We start from the raw sequence: 19,376 nt of genomic DNA, 5'->3' as shown, positions 1-19,376 counted from the left end.
AGCTACATCTTTGCAGGAAATGTTGAATCACCTGCTGATATTAGCCATACCCTTAATCACATAGAAAACTCTGTGCTTATACACCAGTACAACCTGGAGCAACACAGAAGTTTTTTTAAAATGTGTAAAGTTGCTCATTGGTGCAAGCATGGTAGCTCAGTATGGTTGGGCAGGGAAATGGGCAACCTACATGACAAAAACCTGAGTGAAGAGCTCATCAATAGAATTTGAGAGATGTCATGTGACATCCACAGAGAACCACTGACAACATAATGATGAAGAAACAAATCGATAGAAAGCAGACAAATAGAATAAGCATGCCAGACTACAGATCTGAATGTCTTGGGGTCAACCTCCAGTCAGTCCTAGGATTTTTATCTGTCCCATATCAACACTCTCACCTCTGTCAGTGTTAATGTGTAGTCTGGAATCCGTGTTAAGCTGTAGATCTCCCTGTAACTGGCTGGAGTCAGTTAAAAGGTCAGAGGAAGCTGACATCATCTCACATCCATCAGGACCACGCCTAGTAAAGTACTCTGATGTTCAAACCACCCTTTGCCTTGATGACAGATCTGCTTCTTTTGTTCATATGCTCTGAAAAGCCAGTTTGTATTTTATTGCTGAATTAATTAAATTTTGATTAAAATGGTGCATATATATCTTTTTACATTATCTGTTATCTCATTAGGTAGCCGCACATTTGTATTACATCTCAGGAAGCAACCAATATAGCACTTCCTGCTTAGGATGTTTTCCGGTTTAATTTGCAATTAACCTGTGAGCCCTTGAAGAGTGCCTAAAGAACTGTTCACAGTGCAGCTGTATTTCAGGTAATTAAACACAGTCATATGCAATATATTAACACACTAAGCACTTTGACTGTGACATTGAATGTAAACAAAATTATGGAGACTGTGCTACAAGGTACATGTTAGAGAGGACAGTGGAGAGAAGAGTGTGGTGATTACCTTTGGCAGGGGCTTGCGCTCCTTCTGGATGTGTAAGCCCGTGAGTTCTATGATGGTGGGCAGGTACGGCCGTGGGTAGTTGACACTAAAGTGATTATTCACCAGCATCAGACTGTAATTTCGTTCTGTCTCAGCAACAGGAGGTGGCGCGTCACCAAAGTACTTCCTGAGAATTTGCTCCTGTGGTGCCAGCACACGATCCTCAAACAGATACCCATAGATGACATTTCCCAGTGTGTTGGCCAGACGTTGGATGAAGTTCATATGGTCTGGGAAGTCAGCAGCTAATGAAGGTGAGAAGGAAGGGATGTCAGGATTGCCCATGGCAGCAAACCCGCTGGGCAGCATTCCCAGAGATACAAAGCCCACCAGTGGTGGAGAGCCCACAACATGGTAGAGCCCAAAGTATGCCTGGAACATGGATGCCTCCAGCACGAATAGATCAAACTGCTGCCCAGACCTGCAACATATGAAACCTGCTTAGCTTCCTGCAAATAAAACTCATTTTACACATGTGGCAGACATTGAAATGAAAGTTTTCATTCTCACTCAATGAAAAGCCTCGAAGTATTCTCATCAAGATATGAATGGCACCATAAAGAAAGCTTGCACTTAATCATGGAAGGCATGGTGAAGTGTTCTGCACCCAAAAAATTACATATATTTCGTACTGTTAGTTCCAAACTTACCATAGAAACAAATATTTGTGTTTCACATCATAAACTATCCAGAGGAAGAGTTAATTTTGCATTAAGAGGTGCAGTGGAATCAGGAAAGAATGAAGATTAGTTCCTTATGCTTCTTGAGCATCAAAATCATTGGAAGGAACTTAAGCTGTGGGCTTTGGTTGGGAACCCTCTAGTATTCACCTAATGTGTCTAAAGGGATCCATAGAAAACTTAATCTAAATTCGGCTCCTTTTGAATATGTGTCCCATGTTTTAGGCACTGTGACTTCTCACTTGATTGGAGTAGTAAAGAGGAAAGTTTCAGGCCAGATGGTTAGAGTATGTACTCATGAGCAATTGAAATAGGGATAGCCAGTATTAGTTCCCTCCTTTACTGTTCTAGTGAACGAATGTCATGGGAAGAATGTCTGTTGGTATGCCACTGTAGGAGCTCAATTTTGCCTTCATGAGATATATGTAGGAGAGGAATTGTCTTGGTTGATGTTTCTAGGATTTTACACTATCAAAATTTTAATAGTAAACTACAGAGCTTGGGTCACAATTAAAGCTACTGTTATGTCTGAACATTTGTGCCCATTAAAAACGACAGGCTGTGTCCTGTTTACTAGGAACTGCTCAGTACCATCCCAAAACTCATCTGCTATTCAATATGGCCATATACTGTTCATCAGGCAAACTGCATAACTGTACTGAACACTTTCCAGAACCCAAGAAACATGACATCAGTTTGGACACCAATATGTAATAACTTGTGGGTGTTGTGAATGCACAGGGTTGAGGTGCACAAGAACTTTGTTCACAGAACCCTTGTGAAACCTGCAGAGGTCATTTATACTCTCCAGGTCTCCAGAAAGATAAGGATGTTCCAAAATTCTAGCACAGGCTGGCATCAGTGATATAAGCCTAGAGTGTGCATCTATTTGTGACCCTTCTTGAAAATAGGACAGCAATCAGTGTAACCGATCAAAAGTATCTGGACACCCACAAAAACATACATTTTTCATATTAGGTGCATTGTGCTGTGACCTACTGCCAAGCAATCCATGTCAGATACATGAATAGTCATTAGACATAGTGAGAGAGCAGAATGGGGTGCTCCACAGAAGTCATGGACTTCAAACGTGGTCAGATGATTGGGTGTCACTTGTTTCATATGTCTGTAAGCGAGATTTCCACACTCCTAAACATCACCAGGTCTACTGTTTCCAATGTGATAGTGAAGGCAAAACATGAAGGGACACATACAGCACAAAAGTGTACAGGCTGGCCCCACTTGTTGACTGACAGAGACCGCTGACAGCTGAAGAGGGTCGTAATGTGTAATAGGAAGACATCTATCCAGGTTATCTCACAGGAATTCCAAACTGCATAAGCATCCACTGCAAGTACTATGACAGTTAGGCAGGATGGGAGAAAACTTGGATTTAATGGTCAATAGCTGCTCATAAGCCACACCTCACACAGGTAAATGCCAAACAATGCCTCGCTTGGTGTAAGGAGCGTAGACATTGGATGACTGAACAGTGGAAAAATGTTGTGAAGAGTGATGAATCATGGTACACAATGTGGCGATCCAATGGCAGGGTGTGGGTATGGCAGATGCCCAGTAAATTCCGTCTGCCAGCATGTGTAGTGCCAACACTAAATTTGGAGGTGGTTATGGTGTCGTCATGTTTTTCAATCTGCAGCTTGTAGTCTCGAGGTCACATTCTCGCTTCCTAAGCATGCAGTCCTGGGTTTGATTCCTGGTGGGGTCAGGGATTTTCACCTACCTTGAGATGACTGGGTTTTTGTGTTGTCCTCATCATTTCATCATCATTCATGACAGTGGTGAGACTGGACTGAGCAATGGTTGGGAATTTGTATGGATGCTAATAACCACGCAGTTGAGCACCTCTCAAACCAAACATCATCATCATCATCATCATCATTGTGTTTTTCATGGAGGGGGTCTGCACCCCTTGTTGTTTTTTGTGGTACTACCACAGAACAGGCCTACACTTATGTTTCAAGCACCTTCTTGCTTCCACTGTTGAAGAGCAATTCGGGGATGATGATTGCGTCTTTCAACATGATCAAGCACTTGTCCATAATGCACGGCCTGTGGGGGAGTGGTTACACAACAATAACATTCCTGTAATGAACTAGCCTGCACAGAGTCCTGACCTGAATCCTATACAACACCTTTGGGATGTTTTGGAAAACCTACTTTGTGCCAGGCCTCACTGAATGACATTGATACCTCTCCTCAATGCAGCACTCCATGAAGAATGGACTACCATTCCTCAAGAAATCTTCCAGCACTGGATTGAATGTATACCTACAAGAGTGGAAGCTGTTGTCAAGGCTAAGGGTGGGCCAATACCATATGGAATTCCAGCATTACCGATAGAGGGCATCCTGAACTTGTAAGTTATTTTCAGCCAGGTGTCAGGATCTTTTTATCACATAGTGTAGATGCAGTGTTTCTCAATCCATGAAAAGCATTTGACACAGTATCACATCTACACTGATTATCAAAAGTATGATTGTATGGGGTCTCAAGCAAAATTTGTGAATGCATTGAGGATTATTTGGTAGGGAGGATGCAGAAAGTTATTTTGGATGGAAAATCGTTGACATATGTAGAAGTAACTGTGCGTTGGGACCCTTGCTGTTCATATTACATATTAATAACCTCACAAACAATATTAATAATAACCCTGGACTTTTTTCAGATGATGCAGTTATCTGTAATGAAGTACTGTGTGAAAGAAGCTACATAAAATTTCAGCGGGATCTTGATAAATTTCAAAGTGATGCAGTGGTTGAGAACTCGTATTAAACGTTCAGAAATGAGACTTTTGCACTTCACAAAACAAAAAATATAATATCCTATGATCATAGTATCGATGAGTCACAGACTGAATCAGTCAACTCGTACAAGTGTGTGTGTGTGTGTGTGTGTTTGAGGTTTACGGGCGCTAAACAGCGGGGTCATCAGCGCCTCAACTCGTACAAATACATGGGTGTAACACTTTGTAAGGAAATGAAACAGAATGACCACATAGTCTCAACTATAGGTAAATCAGATGGCATTTTCAGTTCAGTTGAATAATACTAAAAAAATGCAATTAGTCTACAAAAGAGATTGCTCACAAGACATTTGCATGGCACATCGTAGAATATTGGGAGACCCTTACTGAATAGTACTAACAGGCGATATTGAATATCTATGTGGGAGTGTGCCAGAAAGGTACTGAAGAAACTGAACTGGAAGACTCCTGAAGACAGATGTAAACAGTCCCAAGAAAGCCCACTTACAAACAGTTTTTGATGTTACTGAGCAACAGTCATACAATAATTTATAAATGAACACACGGCCATTTGACTGTATTATTATTTATTTCATTACTACCCAGGTTTCAGCCTTTTATGCCATTTTCAACTTATTGATTTTACATCATTATCACATATTGCAGAACATCAAGCTCAAAATTGCTCATAAGCCAATAATTTTCTTGATTTATGGTCAATTTTGAGCTTGATGTCCTACTTACAAAGTTTCATGAACCAGCTTTAAATGACAACTCTAGGAATATACCACAACCATCTATATACTGCTCCTGTAAGTGTCATGAGGATAATACGTCAGTAGTTCTGTGCACACCGCCAGGGATGCTGGGTTTATTTGTGCAAAGTGTGGATCATTTATTCCTTTTTTCTGTTACCTTTTATATGTTAATCATTCTATGTCTTTTTTATCTCTCCTTCTCTAATGTGTGTTCACATCATGTTGGGATCACCACTTTAACCAGAGTATAAATGAATTAGGTCCTGTGACTTTGCCATACCATTAGTAAAACAGCTACACTGCATGCTAAATTGCCTGCTAGATGCAAATCTGTGGAGATCACAGCCAGCCAAGATACGCGAGACGCCCCCACAGCAGGGCCATGTCCCACTCACCTGCATTATCACCTGATGCACAGAAGGACATGTGCTGGTATGACAAGCATTTCAAGGATCGTGCACAATGCTGCACCAAACCATGCACATTCTCAAATGCCAGTGGCAACTGAACGTAGGTGCTTTGTCCAATTGCCAGCCAACATCACAGCGCCTATTCATCAGTCATCAACACACAGGCTGTAAGTGCTTGACTGATACTGGATCTAACTTATGTATTTACCCATGTACGATGCTACATCAGTGCCAACCATGTACATCGTTCTGCCTGGCGTTCATGAATAACATGCCTATTGCAATGTACAGCTTGCACAGAATAGAACTAGATCTTGGCCTCTGCCACACATTCCTTTGGAATTTCATAGTGGCAGATGTGGCAAAGCCAATAATAGCAGTGGATTTCTTGGCATACCATAACCTTTTGCCGGATATGACCAACACCAACCTTGTAGATCAGACCACCGGGCTGACGGCCGCGGGTTTCCGGTGCCAGACATATACCCAATCTGCCCGTCTGATTACTGCCACTGATGATGAGTATGCCATGCTATTTCCAGCGTTAACAAAGCCAACGGACACACTAAAGGACATCAGGCACAACACTGTGCACTATCAAGACAACTGAGGGGCCGCTGATCTCCTGCTGACCATGACGACTGGTGGCAGACCGTTTGAAGACAGCCAATGGCAAGTTTGATAACATGATCAAAGAGGACATCATGCATCTGTCTGACAGCCCCTGGTCTTCACTGTTACACCTCATTTCCAAAATGGGTGGTGTGTGGTGGCCTTGTGGGGATTACAGAGCATAGAATGCCTGCGCAATACCTCACAGGTACCTGATACCTCTGCTACGCGACTTCAACTTCACATTGAGTGGTGCTTGCGTGCATAGTGTACTAGATTGCACCAAGGTCTACACAGATTCCAGTGGCCAATGAAGATATACCAAAGACAGCCATTATTATGCTATTTGGCTTAACTGAAAGCAAATTTATGACTTTCGGTCTCCGGAATGCAGCAAAAATGTTGGAAAGGTTCATTGATTTAGTGCTGTGAGGACTGCCATTCTGTTTCTCTTATCTCAATGACGTTTTGGTCTTCTCAGCATCGCCAGAAGAACATCACCAGCATCTTGTTGAGGTTTATCAATGACTAAGTGAGTACGGAATAGTGTGGAATGTGCTGAAGTGTATCTTTGGGCAGTCACAAGTTTACTTTCTAGGGCGCCACATTACTCCTTCAGGCTTACTACCATTGCTGGACAAAACAGAGACTATCTGCCAGCTGCCCCAGTGGGCCACAAGCAAGGAATTAAGACACTACCTAGGCATGCTGAACTTTTATCAGCAGCACCTGCCGCATGCAGCTGAAGTTCAAGAGCTTCTGACAGCAATGCTGGCGGGCCTGAAGGCAAAATGTAATTCAACAATTTCCTGGATGGATGGCATGATTTGAGAAAACAAAACAAGTGATAGTGTATGTGGCATTGTTGGCACATCCCAAGCCGAGTGCACTGTTGGCTGTTGTTGTATATGCGAGCCAGACAGCGATAGGCGGCGTGCTTCAACAACGGGTTGATGAGGCCTGGCAGCTGATAGCTTTCTTCTCTAAAATCTGACCACCTCACAAAAGAAATGGAGCCGATATGACAGTGAACTGCTGGCAATGTATGAGGCTGTCAAGTACTTTCATCTTCACATCAAGGTTCACGCCTTCCAGCAACTGCTCACCGAGGCAACACAGTCAACTGCTATACACTGCCCAATTCACCACAGATGTTCAACACACTTCCAGGATCAACAACATTGTGGTGGGCATCTCTCTCATGTCAGCAGTGTCTCTACACTGGACTATGTGGCACTTGAAGAAGCGTAGAGATCAGACCAAGAGCTGCAAGACCTATTACAAGATTCACAGACTTCACTGAAACTACAACCTGTAGACATTCCCGGCGCCAGCATGCAACTGTATTGCAATATGTCCACGGCCAAGCCACATCCTTATCTACACTCTGTCTAGTTCTAGATCACTTTGTATGGCTGAGAACAAAAGAGTATTGTAGAGAGTGGATGAAGTATTGTCCTCAGTGCCAACGCAGTAAGGTAGGCAGAAATGTACATGTGCCAATAGGTAATTTCCCTGATGTCACAGAGAAATTCACACATGTTCACGTTGACATCATCGGACCACTGCTGACCTCAAATGGCCAATGCTTCTGCTCACCATCGTTGACAGATTCATCTTTGTCTGGAAGCAGTACCAATACACTAGACTCTTGCTAATCCAGCTGTTCCTGGCATAGATGGGTGCCGGATTAGTGGAAGTGCCAGATTACTGAGTGTCTGAAATTATTTTATTCATTTATTTCGATTTTTATATATTCTGAAAATATAGGGGATATAGTGTACTGTGCTTTATTAAACTGAAGGATACAACTTCTAAGCATAGAGGATAGTCTTTATTAAAGCCAAAAATATATTAATTTTCAAAGAAAACTTAGTCCTTGAGTGTATACTGTACATAATCATACAGTCATATCACTCACTATGGAACAAGTCCCTAATTTTTAACTGTCACAATGATGTTACATGACAGTGGCATGCTTCATCACACAACTGCTTTACAAGCATTACATCAGTACTGCATGTATCTGGTTGTAGCATAATGTACTCCAGGAAGACCTCGGCAGCTTCAGCACCAGCAGTATGAGAAATCTTCATGCTCTCTCCTCCTGTGTCGTCTTCTTCATCACATTCTTGAATGCTTTTGATTATTTCTTCATCTGCTAAAGTTTGGTCTGTATCACAGTTTTCCTCATTTTCAGCCTTTTACAATTAGTAACATCTTCATCATCAATTTCTTCTCCTCCTTGAAGGTTGTGGAACATGTCTATGTACAAAGTAATTGCTAATTCTGAATTGACTCACTCATTGCTGTCACTCACTACTGGATCCAACTCGGCATCAATGGATGGCAACAATTTTCTCCAGCTCTTCATTATGGGTATGCTCTCCACTTTATCCCATCCATCAGCTGCTTGGAAAACAACATCACGTACATTAATTCCTTTCCACACCTTCAGCATAGTCTCAATAGAGTCATTTTCACCTTCATTCAGCAAGGAGATGAGAAGTGAATGTCGATAATGATGTTTAGTTATTCCAAAGTTCCCTGGTCCATGGGCTGAATTAGGGCTGTCACATTGGGTGAGAGAAAGAGTGCTTGTGCACCATCAGACATTAGAGAAACATCTGAAGGATGACTGGGAGCATTTTCAGTTATAAGAATAGCTTTCAGTGGAAAACTTTTCTTCTTTAGTTCTTTTCTCACTGCTGGTACAAACGTTTCATGGAACTGCTGAGCACAATACTGTACTGGTAGAATATTTATGTCAGTGTGTTGAAAACAACAAGGATGTTGGGATTTTCCAATCACTATAAGTGGTAGTTTATGACTCCCATTTGCATTACAACATGCCATTAATGTTATGTGCTGTTCCTGTTGCTTGTAACTATGAGTTTCCTTCTCGTTGTTTGCAGCTAATGTTTTTGAAGGAAGCATCTTGTAAAAGAGTCCTGTTTCATCAGATTATACAGGCATCAGCAGTTAAATCTTCTTCCTCTATTATCTTCCACATCTTACTTACAAACTCATCAGCATCCTTATCATTTGCTGAGCGACTTTCCCCGGTGACTGTCAGCTGCTGAATGCCATGTTGTTTTTTACAGTTTGACATCCAACCTTTGCTCACTGCAAACAAGTTACTACCACCACCAAGTTGTTTGTTAAATGTAGTTGCCTTTTGTTTATAATTGGGCTACTGACTGGAATTCCTTTACTGTGTTGTTGTATGAACCATCTATAAACAGCCATGCCCAGTTCTTCATTCTCACTCTTTTGCATAATCTTCTGTTTCCCCAACTCACTATCCATTTGTGTTGAGTACTATTGAATAACATCTTCTTTCTTTTTGATGTCATAAATGGTTGCTCATCCAACACTGAACTCAGCAGCAACGATTTTTTGTGAAGAAGCTCGATTTAACTTATATAAAATTTTGAGTTTCTGCTTGAGGTCTAGCGTAGTGTGTTTCCTTTTAGAAGACATGATTCTGAACTGTAAAGAAAGCTACATTTCAAATACAGTATATAAAGCATTGCTGAACTAAGCATTATTGTGCACAATAATTCATTGTGCACATGTTTTTTGATGTGTGCCGGATTACTGAGATGCCGGACTACTGAGGGCCAGATTAGCGAGAGTCTAGTGTAGATAATATCTCAGCGAAAACCTTGATGCATGCCTTTGTGTTGCATTGGATATCACAGTTCAAGTCTGAATTGTTTGCAAAACTGTCAGTACTTTGTGGCATGAACCATCTTCGGACAACCAGCTACCACCCAGCCAGCAATGTAATGGTGGAATGATGGCATCTTACCCTAAAAGTAGCCTTGATGCGCCATATGTTGGGCAATGCTGATTATCAACTGCCCGATGTAAGAGTATATCCAGGATCTGTGGAAAGGAGGGGACTCATGTTAGTTCTGTACAGGCCCAGTTTGAGAACATTACTCCATACAAGTGACATATCATTTGTCCCCTCAGACATTGGCTGCATTTCCTGAGGCTTCACCAATCATCCTACTCAGACTCTGAAACATATACAGACTCAACCTGGTTGGTTCCTTGGCCGAGTTAGTATATGGGAATATGCTGAGACTGACCTTTGAGGGGGCCGATGTAGCGACCCACAGATCATTTATCCCTTGTTTTTGTTATCTTTTGTATGTTAACTACTCTATTTTTCTATCTCTCTTTCTCTAGTGTGTGTTTAAAAAATGTCAGGGTCACCACTTTAGCTGCAGTGCCGACAGTACATCTAATGGGCATTTTGGCTCACAATGTAGCTGTTTTACTAATGTCATGGCAGAGTCGCAGGACCTGATTCATTTGCACTGCAGCTAAAATCCTAATAACTGGTGCAATGGGACATACCCTCTACCACACATTTCACAGCAGTCTGCAAAGTATGGCTGTAGATGTAAAGCATGCATTTACAAAACACGACACTTGTCTATTATATCAGTATCTTTTCATGACTACTGTTCTACCACGTTACATGGCTTTGTGGGGTACAACATTCCTTGTAGTCAGATTGGGCACTCTGTGCTGATATACTAACAAATCAGGCAACTTCATTTGTAGTGTGGTCTTGGAAACATCCAAACACTGTAGCCCCTTTCTGTCATTCTTCCACATTGACCCATCTGACTGAGCTGATTCATTCATCTGCCTGGCAGATACACACGACTTCACTGCCAGACTCACAACAGCAGTAGACAGTCACATGACATTATGGTATGAGTTTACAACATCTGAACTGCTCCAAAGCTAGCAGGATGCTCCTTTAAGTGAGCATAAGAGGGTACTGTAACTAATATTTTGTAATCTTTGGAGGTGTGTTAGGCAATGCTGATTATCAACAGGCCAATGTAAGAGAATATCCAGGATCTTGGAAAGGAGGGGACTCATGTTAGTTCCATACAGGCCCAGTTTGAGAACATTTCTATATACAAGTGACATATCATTTGCCCCCTCAGACATTGCTTGCATTTCCTTGTAAACTTGATAAGACCTTTAAGAATATATCTAAACCCAGTGAGTATGGAAATGGGTTGTTCTTTCCTTTTAAAATAACTACTTCATAGACATTCCTCTACACTAGAAATAAATTTCTGAATCTTCTTCCTGTCCAAGTATTAGAAGAAGATACAATTCATTTATGTTTAAGGTAATTTTTAGTGAAAAGCGAAAGAACTGGAGCTTCAATAAAAATGTGCAGTCAGACTTAGGGGAAAAAAATGGAAATATAAAATTTCTGTTATTTTATTAGTTCAATAACGGAAATTTTTAATTCTATAGTTTACAAATTATTTCACTTTTCATTGGGAAAAGTGAGATATATATACAAAAAAGTCATAAAATTTTGTATTGATGTGTTAAACATAAGACCCTGTTTAATTACATAATTCGTTTGTCACATGTGAAAAAAATTAACAGTATGTACAATAGTTTAGAAAATGTTTAGAAAATTTGCTATGAAAGTAGCTGAAAATTGACAAGCATGATCAAGATTTTTATGTATATAACTAAAATTGAAAATATAAAATTGTGTGTGATATGAAAGGGTCATGTGTAATTCCTACAGTTGTTCAGTATGTGTGTGGGCAATTTCCCTTCAGATAAAAACATTGTATTAAAATTTTAATAGCCTTTAGCTTAGCAAAACCATTCAAAATAGAATCTGAATCTACTGATCACAAAGTATCATTTCGAGTAGCTAAGTTGACAGTCCCCACAGTTGTTCTTCAGAAAATGTTGAGCTAGGGTATGTCTCTATAAACTTAAAGTTTTGAGAAACTCCTGTCACCATTAGCTACAGATGTAGGTTAAGCCAGGGAATTTGTAAGTTTGCAAAAGTATTGGGAAAAGTCAATAAAACTGTTTTTTGTAATAAAAAATAAAGAGCTTTTTGGAGAATATCCAGCAGGAAGAATGGACACTAAGATCAAAACTTCAACATTTATTCATCACTGATGTCACATTCACCACCATCATGTAACGCAGTCTCGAAAGGTATGTGGCTTTTAGCTTTTCACCAGTCTATGTCTGCAGGACATAAGTACCATATAGGGAGCTGAAGCACTTTTTATGACTGTCCCTATGGCCAAACCTGGCTTCTAAAGAGCAGGTAGCTTTATTGACAATAAAGCAGAAAATATTTCCATTGAAGGAGCTACACCTTCATTAATAGGTTCATCAGTAGATCAATAGATAACTTCCTACTTCACTCCTTCACTCTTTGAGACAAATCTTCCCTCCATTTTGAAAGTTTGAATGAGATCCAAGTTTGTCAGCAAGCAATTTTTCATTTACTATCACACTATTAAAGTCCTTCTCTGATCTCATGTTATTCAAAAAGATGCTAATGCTCTCAACTAGATCCACAGCACTCTGCAGGTTTACAATAGCTCAGTGATCTCTGCTGACCTGGTTGATCCTGAACACAATTTCATACCAAACCACTATACAACAAAGAAGTTTGAATTATAGAGAGCATCATACTTTTATCCAAATGTAATATCTAAGATGCTGCAAGGCATCTATTCAGCTTTCCCACTGGGTACCGCTGAGAGGTTTTATTATTAGAATAGATACACGCTACTTCAAAATACCTCATCAATAGATGGACAGAAGAAACTGAAAACTTTGTAGCAGTATTGAATAAATTTTTATTTAGTCCAATTGTTTATATAGTGAAGTAATTTTGATTTTATCAAATGACAACGTATGTGCACTTATTATGTAAGCTATTATGTAAAAAAGCTCAACAGCTGGAGCTGTCAACTTTCTACCACGCTGAAGTGCCTCCTCCAAATGTGAAATACTGCATCCTCAGTTCTCCCAAAATCCAAAGTGGTCCAGAGGCTAGAGAGATTGATGGGTGAGGACTGTCTTGATTCAGTCCTAGTCAGTACTACCAGCCAATTTGACGATGGTTTAGGAAGACTTCTGAAATGTATCTAGTTGTTTATAGGCTCTAGATTACATTTTATGTCACCAAGCTAAAAATTACGTTTTCAAAACATATCTTGTTCAGTTTTTGCTATGCCAGTCAGTGCTATATGCCAGTCAGTATTAATAAATAAATACCTTGAACTTCACAAAATAAACCCTATTAATGTGATCAGATGTATTTTTCAAGCAACGTAAGTATTGTGGATTACATAACATCTAATAAGCATCTTCTCAAAGTTAATGGTGTATTCCTCTACTTCAAGAGGTAGTAATGTGTGTGTTTTTTATATTCAACAAAATTTTCTCATCCATTTCAAACTTTTTCTGTTTCACACTTTTAATGTGGCTTTCAGACTATATGGGCTATAAATAAATTCTTTTTAAACAGTTTCAAGGTTTATTTCATAACTCAGTCGATACACTGCATTTATTTACATGCAGATTGTTGAATCAAAAACATGGGTGCATGTACATGTTAATAACTTCAGTGATGTACTTTGAGTATGTAACTAATTATAGTCACTGTTAAGGTATCAAAGTAATGTATCTAAAAATATTAATAATATAACTATGAATTGTTTGAGGTATAACAAGTTTTGTGCACTTCTTGTCAGATTTAATTCCTGGGGTGTAAGACATTTTTTGATTCATCAAATCAGTCACACAAAAATGCAATTTCATCATTTTGTCCCCTCATGAAGAAAAATTCTTTGGGGATTGATTTTACAGGGAGTAAAGTAACTATGCTCTGTCCAGCATGAGAAATGCTGCAGGAGAGGAACTGTGCAGTGGAATCCAACTTCCAAATTCATCTACATTACATAATGCTCATATAGCGCATGTGCTTTATGCTTCATACTAGTATCTATGACAATAGAATTGTCATGGAAGTAATGAACATTATAAATTTCATTATTTCAGAAGTTGAATATAGTGCCCATTATGGGCTCAGGACATCTTCATTATTCATCTGAAAACAAAGCAACATAATAGAACAACATTAAGTTCGTAATGACCAGTATAGTGCAATACCCAGTGCTGTTATTGTATAATGCAGTATAGGCAATGGATGCACACAAAAGACTAGTCCTCCGAAGTGTCCTGACTTTTACTGTCTTCTGGTGAAGAGAGCGCAGTGATCAAAAATAGTTCCACCAACAATTTAAGGGATGTGTATATTTAGCATTTGTATTGTATGTGAACCGGGGGCCTAGAAACGATGGAGAGGCTCCATCCCCACTGCAGCTGCAGTGGTCTGCAGTCCACTTCACCCCTCCACCACCTCACACTGAACCACTCTTTCAGGGTTGTTGTGCAGTTCAGCCCCCGGTGGATCACCCAGGGAACATCTCACACCAGACTAGTGTAACCCCTATGTTTGCATGGTAGAGTAATGGTGGCGTACGTCTACATGGAGAACATGTTTGCACAGCAATTGTCGACATAGTGTAATTGAGGCAGAATAAGGGGACCAGCCCGCATTCACATAGGCAGATGGAAAACCACCTAAAAACCATCCACAGACTGGCCGGCTCACTGGACCTCAACACAAGTCCGCCGGGCGGATTTGTGCTGGGGACCAGGCGCTCCTTCCCAATCCGGAAAGCTGTGTGGTAGACCGCATGGCTAACCGGGCAGGCATATTTAGCATTTAGTGAAATATATTGTGGACTAGTTCAATAATCCAAACACTGGTTTTGAATTGCCTCATCACACGCAGACATTAATGATGATGTTTCTGGTGGCCTTATTACATAACAAGTTTGCCTTAGTAAGTGAAGTGTTTGGAAGTAAATACAAAGCTTTCTTTTTAATCACAATGTGATTTAGGGGAAGACTGGACATGACAGAACCATGAAACAGAATAGAACTAGGGGTTTCTTTTGGCTGCAGAGTGGTGCATTCTAAATCACTTCCAGAGACTATTATCGATATGACAAGCACGGTAAAAAGCTGTTATAGGAAAGTTTGTCTCTGACTGTTGTGCTAGTAATGTTTTGCACTTGTTTTTTGCATACATACGCAACATTAGGAACTCTCTATCTGCAACGTAAAAGAAAACAATTTATCTACTAGTTTTCTCTTTCTTAAAATTTCAAAATGCATGCTAAACCCGTTATTTTAGTGCATTTAGATTATGTTTATTTTTCAGAGTGCTTTGTGAGTTTTGACCTGTACCTAATCTCACAGGTCTGGGCAGACTAGACCTGTGCAGAATGGACCAAAGTCCCGTTCTGCCCCAGATAACGTACTACACTTTCCTAGTGTTTACTTTTTAGTTTTCATATTTATTCTAACATGTCTAAGATACATTACTATATTTTCTGGTTTTTCAGATTGTTGCTGGTGACAATTCTTCTTCTTTGATAGCAGTTTATAAGATATGACTGCAAAACTAGTTGTCAAAGTTCATCTTCAGAAAATGTGGATGTGGCAGTGACAACTGTTGTAAAAAGGGAATTGTGACTTAGGAAAGCCAGTATTCAGTTCAGAATTCCTAAAATAACACTTTAGAGAGCGTTTCAGGATAGGGTCTAAACTGAGGCTTTTCAAACTGACAAATGAAAGGGAAAATTTAGTTGCATTTTGTCAAATGAACGTGAGTTCAAGCTTTCCATTTATTTAAAAGACGTGGAGGGTAAATTGTTTGCATTGACAATTAAGGTGGCAGTGAAAAAGAAACTGAAACACACATATAATAAAGAATTAAAAATGATGGGGCATGTAACATTCTGGCATTTGTAAATTCAAATGCTTATTGTGTTTTTGTAGATTTTAGGAAATATGATTAGAGTTTGAAGTTAAACTTGTATGGAAATGTAAATTTGTAATAGCCCTTGCACTATATTAGTGTTATGAACATGGTTCCATTCTACCCCAGGTCTGGGGCATGACAGACCAACTGTCAGCCTTTTTAAATACTGTTTCTTTATATTCATCTGTGTGTCTTAACATCAGGTCTCCTCAATTAATTGTTTAAATCATATATTAAATGTCAGGCAGACCTTTTTTGCCATTTTTAATTGAATTGTGGTCACTTTAATGCAGTGTTATCATCCTGCCCCAGGTTCCCCTAATATTTATGACTTCCTGATGAATTCTCTATGACAGTTCTAGTTACACAAATATGGATAAACAGACAAGCCTATTCGCTGACAATTAGATGATTATACTATGAAAGGGTGGAAATCTTGGCATTTCACTCACTGTATTAGCTCCTGGACTTGGGGAGACTGTAACTGATGCTCTGTAAGGTTGGCCATCAGGTCCATGAAGGCTACCACAAACTCAGGAGGAGAAATTTCCTCCAAGTGTTTGTCTTCATCAAACAACATCCAATATTTGTAGGTGAAGGACAGGTCGATTTGCGTCAAGTTTTCTGGGGGATCCTGAAAGAAATATGTAAATTCTGTCTTTAGTGTCAGTAATAAAAGAGCAATGAGATAATACTGTTCTGAGAAGTACTAGGCAAGCAAATAACTAAAAGTAACGTGAACATCTGTATTTTTCTGGACAGTAAGAAATGAGGTTTCGGCCTTGTCATTCATTCAGAGGAAGTCTGAAAGACATGTAGCTGATACGTTAGTGAGCTGGTTGACCTGACTGGAAGAATGTGTAAACCACAGTACTTGGATGATGAGCTATATCATTTAAGAACTGCTTTCAGAAAAAGCAGCTACTCTGACAAAGAGATAAATAGTGCACTACACCCTCCACAGCATCTGGCAGGAAAAAGAAAAAAAAAAGAATAAAATAAAATAAACGAATGAAGAGAATACTTTCCTCCCCTTCCTTAAACCAGTCACAGATCACATGAGCAGTGTGCTAAGAAGACATGGTGTTTAAATCAACAAGAAAGGTGCAAGGATATCTGAAGACTGCAAGGGACCTACACCTGCTGCTTCCCTTAGCAAGAGTGTTTAAAATCTCTTGGTCATGTGGTGAAGTGTACACAGGAACTTCAAAGACATGTATTAACACATTACTTAAGGAACAAAAGAGCAACTGCCATCTAAGAAACAAACATAAATCAGCAGTAGTACATCATGCAATGGGGCCAGGGAACCATCAACTTCAGTTCTCTGATACTATGATTTTATCATGATCCCTGCAGTCATTACTATCCTAGGACAAACAGGGAGGACATAGAAATTCAGTAGAACAAAAACACCTTTAACAGAAAATGAAGGAGAATTGAATTAGACAAGTAGTGGACCATAACCAGGTGCAGCCTTAATCCTTTATTTACCATTATTCCTTTTTTGGTACACAAATATTTTATTTTTTTCTACATAAAAAATGAAACTTTTGGCTTTGAGTGTTGTCTCTAGGAGTTGAACTTACTGCTATAATGCCTAAAAATTGAAAAGAAATCATTTTTCTCTACTTAGCCTATTTTAGGATCAGAATTCATTTGCCTATTTTCCATCTTTGTACTTGGTTACAGGGTATAATTGTTGGTTGTTTCTGTGTAACAATGAATTCTGATTTAATTGTCCGAGCATGTTTGTTATGAACATAAGGATGTCCATGTATCAAGTATATTTCATAGTCCTTGAAATATGTGCAATCTCAATTTATGTATCCCAATAATGGGACAATGACATGTTATATTACAACTACTTTGTTGAGGTGCCATATTATTGTATACATGTCTTATAAACAAAAATTACTATTTACATTGTTGAGATCTGCCTCCTTTACATTCTATTAGATTTTCTCCAGGGATAGATAATACAACAAAATAATCACTCTCAAATTTTGCGATTCCAACAGGATAAAAACGTGCCATGTGGACTAACAGTTGAAGAAGTTATAGTAGAACCGGAGAGCTATGAAGTGAGTGAAGATGGAGTCGATGACTCAGAAATGGTGAGTATTTCACCCAATACAGACTAAATAATGGATGAAGAGGACATCGAAGAAATGTCCTGAAAAGTGACTATATTTTACAAGATGTAGCAAATACTTTAGAACTTATAACCAGCACGGATGAGGATTCCATGACTAAATGTTTGACAAAGAGGACAAAGTTCTCACAGTGAAATGGAGGGACAATAAACCAGTATGTGTAGCCATAAATTACAGTAGTATTACTTCTTTGAGCCATGCTAAAAAATACTCAAGGGCAAAGAAAAAGGAAATGTATATTACAATGCCACATCTCATGAAGAATACAAGGCCTGTATGGATGGCATTGATCTACTGGAGAAGCAGTTATCATATATGTGACTGCAGGCTTTCCCGTTGTAAATTGTTGATGGAGGCTTCTCGGGCCTCCAGCCGGGTGGTAACACTGATATTTCGCAACATTTTGGGAAGTGTCATACTACCCATCTTCTGGTGAAGTGTGAAGACTCGCAGAGAGCAGGGTATTTATATGTGTGGTCACCCCCTCTACTAGACCACGGCAGCATGCACGTGGTGGTGGAGGTAGAGATCGCCCCTGGTGGCCACGTTCGGTTCTCGGTGTAAGCATTCCGTCTGTGTCTGTGGTGGAGGATGTTGACGGGCGTGCTTCCAATGGATTGCCGCTATTGCAGGGTTCCATGCTGCGCTGAGTTGGTATCCCTCATCCCTGTTGACCAGGTTGTCATGAATCCTTATTTCTAGGGATTCTTTAATAATACTTTCCCAGAAGCCAGATACTCAGCATAGCACATTCGTGTTTTCAAAGTTGAAGGTGTGTTCTTCATTTATGCTGTGTTCTGCTATGGCTGATTTTTCTGTGTGACCTAGTCACATGCATCTAATAGGTTTTTCACAGCATTTAAATATACAGTGTTGTGTTTGTTGTCGCGCCCGGGTTCCCGGGTTTGATTCCTGGCGGGGTCAGGGATTTTCTCTGCCTCATGATGACTGGGTGTTGTGTGATGTCCTTAGGTTAGTTAGGTTTAAGTAGTTTTAAGTTCTAGGGGACTGATGACCTCAGAAGTTAAGTCCCGTAGTGCTCAGAGCCATTTGTTGTGTTTGTCCAATGTATTGTTTACCACATTCGCATGGGATGCTGTACATTCCTAGTGTGCTAAGATTCAGCGGGTCTTTGGCAGAACCTAGTAGTTTCCTTGTCATTGGTGGTGGGTGGAGAATGGTTTTGATCTTGTATTTGCCCAGAAGTCAGGCACTTTTGGCCAAGATCGGACCCACGTATGAAAGGAACACGAGTCGTTTGTCTTCTTCTTCTTCTTCTT

The 19,376-nt window shown here is 39.8% G+C and overlaps 1 protein-coding gene across 1 annotated transcript in view; it reads right to left on the bottom strand.

Annotated features, from left to right (window-relative positions):
* Nucleotides 1-19,376, bottom strand: part of LOC124711413 (UDP-glucosyltransferase 2-like) — a 113,981-nt gene that overhangs the window by 48,154 nt on the left and 46,451 nt on the right. Inside the window, exons 5-6 of the mRNA XM_047241511.1 lie at nt 16,393-16,574; nt 969-1,428 (exon numbers count right to left, since the gene is read on the bottom strand). Coding sequence (XP_047097467.1) covers nt 969-1,428; nt 16,393-16,574 — 642 coding nt within the window. The remainder of the gene's footprint in view (nt 1-968; nt 1,429-16,392; nt 16,575-19,376) is intronic.

This window comes from Schistocerca piceifrons, chromosome 1, assembly GCF_021461385.2.
Source record: "Schistocerca piceifrons isolate TAMUIC-IGC-003096 chromosome 1, iqSchPice1.1, whole genome shotgun sequence".
Taxonomy (NCBI): Eukaryota; Metazoa; Arthropoda; class Insecta; order Orthoptera; family Acrididae; genus Schistocerca; species Schistocerca piceifrons.
The sequence above is the reverse complement of the archived record's forward strand: the minus strand, read 5'-3'. Positions and strand labels throughout refer to the sequence as shown.